This window comes from Condylura cristata, unplaced genomic scaffold, assembly GCF_000260355.1.
Source record: "Condylura cristata isolate star-nosed mole 26May11 unplaced genomic scaffold, ConCri1.0 scaffold00005, whole genome shotgun sequence".
Classification (NCBI taxonomy): Eukaryota; Metazoa; Chordata; class Mammalia; order Eulipotyphla; family Talpidae; genus Condylura; species Condylura cristata.
Window position 1 is genome coordinate 65,162,726 of NW_004567106.1, and position 8,513 is coordinate 65,171,238.

General features: G+C 44.4%; 1 protein-coding gene across 5 annotated transcripts in view; it reads right to left on the reverse strand.

Annotated features, from left to right (window-relative positions):
- DGKI (diacylglycerol kinase, iota) overlaps positions 1–8,513 on the reverse strand; it is a 276,637-nt gene that overhangs the window by 18,779 nt on the left and 249,345 nt on the right. For 4 of the 5 annotated variants that reach the window (XM_012720852.1, XM_012720854.1, XM_012720853.1 and 1 more), the window contains 2 exons: positions 4,447–4,484; positions 383–503 (listed from right to left, as the gene is read on the reverse strand). In XM_012720852.1, the coding sequence (XP_012576306.1) occupies positions 383–503; positions 4,447–4,484 (159 nt within the window). Of the gene's footprint in view, positions 1–382; positions 504–3,830; positions 3,967–4,446; positions 4,485–8,513 lie in introns of those variants that run through there. The other variant, XM_012720855.1, reaches the window with a different exon arrangement.

Below are 8,513 nucleotides of genomic sequence, written 5' to 3' on the forward strand. Positions count from 1 at the left end.
AACAACAACATTGCTCATTAATCCCAGAACAATTGGCTCTACATATGGGTTAGGAACCAGTTAACTTTCCCAGACAAAAACTCTTCCCCAAAGCACATTAAGCCTGGAAGCATTTGCTTTCTTTTGTTTTCTTTTCCTTTTTAATTAACTGGCTAACGCCCTCTGCAAAGATCTCAACCTGGAAATGATTTCTATGACCCTCCTGGCTGAGGGGTCCCTCTGCACCAGTGTCTGCAATGCTGGCTGCTTCAAGTACACAGAGAGGGTCAGCTAAAAGTGGGGGCCATTCCCACCATCCTGAAGACACCCTGAACTGGATGCAATCAACTTGGAAAATGCCCCCGTCAGGGGCCTGAGATGCTCAGATGACTGTGCTACTCACCATGGTCGAGGAGATACTTGACTATCTCCCCACTGCCGGTCTTAGCTGCGTAGTGAAGGAGTGAACAGTGGTCTGGTCCCTGAATTAGCAGGCTGCCTCCATTTTTATAGCTTTCTATTAGCTGAAAAGGAGACAGAAGAAAAGTTTAGGCAACATCCAGAATAAGAAAAACAGCTGACCTGTGGTAAAACAGGTGTTTTACCCTGTAAGTTTCCCCCCTCAGAAGACTCAGAGAAAAGCCAAGGGGATGAAGCGGCTTTGCTGGGTTATCAGTCTGCAAGATGGCCAGGCACACCCAGCACTGGAGAAGTGTGTGCCTGCAGAACAGCCTAAGGAAATAGAGGCCCTCGAATTACTTATTTCTTTTATGTCTTTTTCTTTCTTTTCTTTCTTTTTTTTTGCTGGGCTCTGGTCTCTGTCCCAAAGGATTGAAGGATGGGGTTGGGAGGGGGTGGAAAGAAGAACTAAAGCTTCCCTGTGTTTGCACTTATTTGAGAGAGAAGAATAAGGCTACAGGCAGGGACAGCTTAGTGTCTGCTGGGCAAACTCCTTCTCTGTCCTTTACTTTTTCTTCAGTCTCTATGAGCCTAACTAACTACTAAACATAGATGCTGCTTTTCTTTCCCTGGTGAGCTTCCTGCACACACATACTGCACACATGGAAGCGCACACACGGCTCTCCTCTCAGCAGTTCGGAGCCCAGGCTGGTGCCTTCTGTGCCTCATCTGACACATGCCTGACAAGGTCAGAAATTGTCTGTGGGACGGGAACCAGAGGACCCAGAGAATACAATAGGAGAAACCTAAACTCTGAGAACAGACTGGAAAACAAACCAATTGTGCAGCCTAACAGTAAGTTGGCTATGTGAAGATGTGGCCTATGTTCATGAAATACTGAGGGTCATAGAAAGAATAAGTGGGTCCCAGTTCTCCAAATTGCAGAATAGCAGAGGAGATGAGCCTTGCAGGCCCTTCTAAGAAGTAGTGGTAGGGCAAGGATGAATCAAATAGCCCAAGAGGGAATAACCAAAAGCAGTGTGTTTATCATCAAGAAGGTAGATGGCATCACGTTACCAAGAAATAATAAACGTCCCACTCGGTCGAAGTGAGGGAACTCATAGGCCAAGCTGTCCCACTAACACAACCCCAGAACAACCAAGTGCTGGGTGCCAGGAGACAAAGAGGAATCCGACCCAGTCGCTGGCCTCAATGACCCCGCAGTCCATGGAGGACAGAGATGAGTGAAGATGTGCACAGTAATGGAGAGGGGATGAGACCCTCCTCAGGGACAAAGGGGAGCATATGCAAGGCCAAACAAGTGCCAGAGAGGACTTCCTAGGGGAGGGCGACGGAGGACAGGAATACAGCTAGTACAACTGGACTCCCGCCCCTCACCCTGGAGGCAAGAGGACAGGAAGAAATAGCACAGCCGCTAGTCGCCTCCCGTAAGAATCTAAGAGTCCTATTGTGCTGACCTGCCTTATTTCATGATGCTATTCCCTTTTCCTAGTGGGTAGGTCCACAGAGGATTTGGGTTCAGACCCAAGCCACCAGCAGCCTTGATGCTGCTGCATGTTTTTCAGCCCCAGGCACATTTTGTTAGTCTGTGGGCACCTCATGCAGTCCAGCTGTATGGGAGCTGTTCTGGCAGCCTTCACACCAGGGCCCCTGGGCCTCTGTTCACTGCTCAACTGCTTGCACATGTGTGCACGCATGTTCACATTCGCCCTCCCTTACACACACACACACACACACACACACAACCAAAAAAATTAATACTTAATCTCAACTGTGCTGTCTCTATGAAAAAGGGAGAAGAGAGATAAAAGTAAGAAGGAAAAGGAAAAGAAAGCATTAAAAAAAATCCCAAGTCTCTATATTTCATTTCTCAGTAAATAACATTTTAAGACATTCATTGGCCATCTAGGATGTAATTATAACTCCAGCTGTAATAATATATATAGACGGATACAGTGATTTCCTGTCTCATAAAAAATTTTTCTATCCATGTACCCAAAAATGTGTGATAATACACCCAGGAATTTGAAAAATCTGCTACTGAGAATAATAAAGGTGTACACAAAATAAAATGAATAGGCTTCAGGGCCCTCCCTGGTGGCTCAATGAGTTAAAGCGCAGCACTGCGAAGCTATCACCAGCTGCTTTGGCACGAGTTCGATCCCTGGCCAGGGAGCTGACCCATACAGTGCAGCAGACCTCTCCTGTCTCCCTGCTGCTCCCCTCAGCAGTGGATTTCAGTAGATCTGCCGGTTCTGCTCCCCATTTGGTATCTGGTGAATCCTCTCACTGCCTCCGCACCTCTAGGCTGTACCCCAGCTCTGTATGCATGAATAAATAAATCTTTAAAAAAAATGAATAGGTTTCAAATGTACAGTAGTTTATAGAATTTGCTGACTTAGAAGCTAACAAGACAGGGATCAAGCCTTACGCAGAACCTCGTGGAGATGGGAGAGGGGATGTAAAGTGTGTCAGCGTAGGGCAACAGGAGAGTGCTGGCTTAACTGACTGCAGGGAGACGGTGTTGCACTCACAGCTACACTGCTCAACACTGACCTGGACAGGGCGAGGACCTTACATGTGTAAAGATAGCTTACGAGGTGTTTGCCATCCTCTCGCTTTCTGCTAGTAACCTGTTAAACGCGTACCACAGAGTCTCACAGCTAATTCAACAGATGTGTTTCAAAAAAAGTTGTGTGTTAAGGCAGTGCTTCCAGATTTCTTTCTTTCTTTTTCCCTTTGGCAAATTCTTGTTAAGGGCATTCAGGTGTTACGTTAGCAATTTTTTTTTATATATAATAGTTTATTTTTCCATCATTTTGTGCCTTTTTCCATCTCAGTTGTCATCCCCATGGGCTTCCCATCACCATATCACCGGCATGCCATCACCATAGCCCAGTGCACTTCCCCCTCACATTTTTGACCCTATTCCCCACTCCAACCCTGTAAAATGTCTCTGGTATACAGACAGTTGTTCAGTATTATAATTTTCCCCCCCGGTCCTTTATGATCCTGCTGCTGAGTGAAACCATCCGGTATTTTCCTGGCTTACTTCACTAACCACCTTTCTTTGTTCCATCTACAATGGCACCAACCTCTCTAGTCAGATGAGGGAGAAACACTGCTCTGGCCAGCTGCTGCGGCTGCTCCAGGAGCAGACGCCACAATGACATGGACCCAATGAGCTTGCAGAAAACTCAGACTGTATTATATTTTATGACAGCATCTGATTGTCCAGTCTGGTTAGCTGTTTAAAGAGAAAACAAACTAACACTCTAATAACATTAACAAAATAGCTAACGCTGTAGAGTCTCAATAATACAAATAGTCTCAAGGGCTTTAACTGCATTACTACAGTAACTCATCACAACAAAGCGAGAGGCAGCAGCGTCTCCCATTTTACAGAGGAGGAAACTGAGGCACAGAGAGAATTAAATTATTACATAAAATCACACAGTCAATGCAGAGCCAAGATTTGAACACAGGCCATCCGGTTTCCGAATTTATATTCCCTCTAGAGGTGGCAGTGACCGCTTTCTGCTCTCTGATCTCCATCTACCAAAAACCCTAAACACAAGGTGGATCAGAAGAGTGTCTTGGTTTGTTTAATTGTGACCCCCATGCTGCAAACTGTATCAGATTGAAGGTACAGGTTCTGGTGCAGAGACTGCATTTCTGGATGTTGGCCAGGTAATTCATACAGGTGCATTCGCTTCAAGCTTGGATCTGAACAGCAATCTTTAAATGCCAAATTTGGCTTCTAGTGGGCAGGAATTCTGGGCATGTATGGTCCATCTCAGGGACAGGGCAAGGGGCAAGGCGAGTAGCCTGGTGCCCTTGTACGCAGCCTCCGCTGCAGAGTGTAGAGATGCTGGAAGACTCTTCTCACCCTCCCTAATCCTTAAAGAGCACCCTTCCACTTCCCACTTGACCGGCACAGGCAGGGGGATGGTAATGACATTTGGGATCATGGACATTTGGTGAGAAATGGCGATGATTTAAAGTTATTAAAGCATCACCAAAAGTTGGGGTAGGAAGATAGCTTACCTTCATAAGGTCACCAGTTATTACTGCCTGCAAAATTGCTGTGAAAGACAAAAGAGAGATGTCCCATTAGTAGAAGACCCTCTCATGAAAATACTACAAAGAGCTGGATCTATTTTATGAAGAAAGCATCTACATTTGGGGCAGGGAGCAGGAAAGGAGAAGCATGCCAAATATTGATTCTTGACACTGACTAAGTCCTCCTCTCCGGCCTCTCCTGTGCCAGTCTCTATTCCACCCATCAGCTGGAGCCTACCTGAGTCCTTCAGTCCCTGGTGGAGCAAAGAGAGAGTTGGGCTCATACAGGTTGGGTTCCCTCTTAGCTCTGACATTTATAAGCCATGGAGCATGGCTAACACTCACCTTTCTGGCCTCAGTTTCCACATTTGTAAAACATAAGTCATGATCTTACAGGATTATTGAACATATTCATTGAGTCGCAGAAATGATGCAAACTCATCAAGTGATGCAGACTAAGTATATGAATGTGACATTTCACGCCCTTTTAATAGTTCCTTCTACTTTGTCCTCTTGGTGGTCAGGAAATTACCAGTCATTGTGTGTGTGTGTGTGTGTATTTTAATAGTAAATAAAAAAATTATCTATTGCTTTGGTTATCAAGAGAAACAGAGTCAAGAAAGAAAAAAGTGTATTTCAATTATATTCTGAATAAACTATGCAGTTAGCATTGACTTCACTGGTGATTCTTATGGGAAGAATTCTGTAAGTCCCAAGTAATTTAAACTCCCTATAATAACACATCATTTTAGGATAAATAAATGCCTAATGTTATGTGCGTGTCACAGGGTATAGAGGGGAATGAAAAATATGAGAGCCTAAGGCAACAGAAACAAAAATAAACAAGGCGGCTACATCGAAAGAGAAAGCTTCTGTACAGCAAAGGAATCCATGAACAAAATGAAAAGGCAATTCATTAGATGGGAGAAAATCTGCAAATCATTTCTATCATAATGAGTCACTATCCAAAATATAGGGAGAGGTCACATACCCCAACAGCATAAAGCTGGACAATTAAAAAAATGGGCAGAGAATCTGAATAGACATTTTTCCCAAAAAGACATGGAGATGGCCACCAGGTTATGAAAAAATAAACAGCAGCCCTGATCACCAGGGAAATACAGACCAACACCGTAATGAGCTACCACCTCACACCTTCTAGCATGGAAAGAGGGCGAACCCTGTGCACTGCTGGTCGGACTGTAAATGAATATGGTTACTATGGCAAACCGTATGGCAGGGCCCCCAGAAGTTCAGAAGAACCACCAGATGCCCCAGGAATCCCCTCCTGGGAATCTTTCCAAAGGAAATAAAAACATTAGCAAAAAAATATAAATGCCCCATGCCCACTATAGCAATATTGACCCTATCCAGGCACAGAAGTGACCTGAGAGCCTATCAGAGGATGGATGGACAAAGAAAGTGATTACACACATCAGAGGAATATTATTCAGTCATAAAACAGGACATTCTGCTATTTGCAACAATGTAAATGAAACTTCAGAGCATCACACTAAGTGAAATGAGTCAGATAAAGACAAACAGCATGTGACCTCACTTATGCGTGGAATTTACCACAACAACAGAAACCAGCATCATCCATAAAGGGACAGATTGCTTGCTGCCAATGGAGGGGGTGGGGAGTGAGTGGGTGACAGGGGTCAAAAGGTACAAACCTCCAGTTTCCAAATAAATGTGCTGGGGATGACATGATCGGCATAGGGACTACAGGGAATAGCCTGCATTTTATGTCAGAAAATTTCTAAAAGAGTTGATCTGAAAAGTCCTCATCCTGGCCCTCTCTGGTGGTGCAACAGATTAAAGCACTGCATTATGAAACTCTCTGAACCCACTGCAGCAAGAGTTTGATTCCCAGTCAGGGAGGTGACCCACATGCGTCTCCCTGCTGCTCCCCTCAGCAGTGTACTTTGGCAGTCTGTCTGTTCTGCTCCCCACTCTATCTCTGGTGAATCCTCTCACTGCCCCTGCACCTCTGGGCTGTACCCCAGTTATGTAAGCATAATAAATAAATATTAAAAACAATGTGCCAACTTGGTGACAATGTGCCTCAGAGGTGACCATACAGCAACACAGACACATGTCAACGCGTCATGTTGTACCCCTGAAAATCACAGGCTACATGCCAATTATTTCTTAATTAAAGATAGGTTAGAAAAAAGCCGTTAGAAAAAAACCTTGATTCTAAAAATACCAACAACAAATAGATTGGTTTTAGGCTTTGTTACAAAATTCTAGAAAAAAATTTATTTAAATTTATTTTTCAAAGTTTCCTTTATTCTTGTGTGAGTTAAGTACATGAAAAAGACATACGGACATTCCAGAAAGAGCCTGGCAATAGGAGTACAACTGGGGTGTGAACCCCGGGAGATATGGGGCTCTTGGGTGGCGTCTACCAGGAGACACAGGGATGAAGGCACCGATGGTGGGGGGGGAGGGGGGGGATATTGCAGCTCAGCTTGGAAAGCCCCCATCAGAGGAAGGCGAGGGAGAGGCAGTGGGGTGCAGATTTGGGGGAATAAGTCAGTTGGATTTTGACACTGTGAGATGTTCTCGTGACTGAAGCAAGTGTCCGTGTTGGGGAAGAAACGAGGCTGGGAAACTGCAGGTGGCTGCTTAATGCAGAACCCTGGAACTCACACACAGACGTTCGGAACAGCAGAGAGCCAATGTGTTCAAAAGCATGTTGAAACATTTTCCAGAAATGGAAAGAAAAAAGATAGGAAAATAGGGGATCAAGAGGAGAGAGAGAAAAAGGAATTCATTAACCAAAGTAACTGTGCAATGAAATTTGGTACATATCAGCATTAAATCAATAATGTGATCGTCTTTCCCCAAACAGCCATTTTAAGGAGCACTATGAATGGGAAGGAAGGAGAGGGAGGGAAAGAGAAAGGGAGGGTGGAGGGAGGGAAGGGTTATTGGCTAACCGTGGCATTCACAGAAGCCTTCTTGGAAGAGGTGAGATTTTAGCTGACTCATAGATGACACACAGAATTACTTAGCAAAGGTTTGGAAAATCCTTACAAGATGAAGGGAAGCTGTGAATAGAGACCAGGAGTTACAATGTGCCGAAAGGGAACCTACAAAGAACCCCACATTCTCTCCTGTCATTGCTGCAGAATTCCCCGGGGTCCACACCATTGAGGCCTCTCATGGCAAGACAGGATGCTCGGATTTTATCCCAGGTGATGTGAGGCTACTGAAGGGTAAACGGGGCACACGAGTGTCCCTAAGCATGTCGGTTAGATTCTGCTGCTCTCCAGAAATAAAGTATGACCTGCTCTCAGCTTTTCGCCAGATTCCCCATCTTACAATCTCCTCCCATTTCCATCTCAAACTTACCCACAAGCATTATTATTTATAGATTTTTGGCTTCCAACAGCCTCCTAATTTAAAGTCCTTGTGAACAGCTATAAGATCATATAACAGAATCATAACCACAAATAATTTCCAACAGTCTGAAGGTGGAAAGCATGAATATTTACTTTTAAGCCAAGCAACACACTCAAGGGGAACTATTAAGTGAACATTATTAGGCACGATGCCCACTTCTCTCTCCTGATTAATGTCCTTCCCTATAAATGCTGTTGTTTAAGATTCCTTTGCAGAACGAGCTTGGATCCATCAGTATTCAACTCCAGTCAATAACCTTGAGAAAGATCACGCTTAAGAACAAATAATGAGTTGTTATGATGACAGGATCGTTCTTTATTATTCCTTGAGCTCTGTATTTACTTCCTTGCCTTTTCCAAAACTCCTTCATGCTCAGGAAAACAATGTTCTCAAGTTCAAAAAAGAAAGGGAAACCCAAGTGTCAAGAGAACAAAAAGTTTTGCATAGATGCACAACTTCCTGGACAATTAAATCACATAAACTTAGGTCGTTAGACCGGAAGTAGCGGTAGAGAGCTGACAGGTTTGCCACTCTTAAGAGGCTACAGGCTGAATCGTTAGTGCACCCGAAGTGTTTATTTTCCCTCCAATGCTTCGGGCATTCCCTTCGATGCCCTCCAATAAAGTTCTATGCAGTGA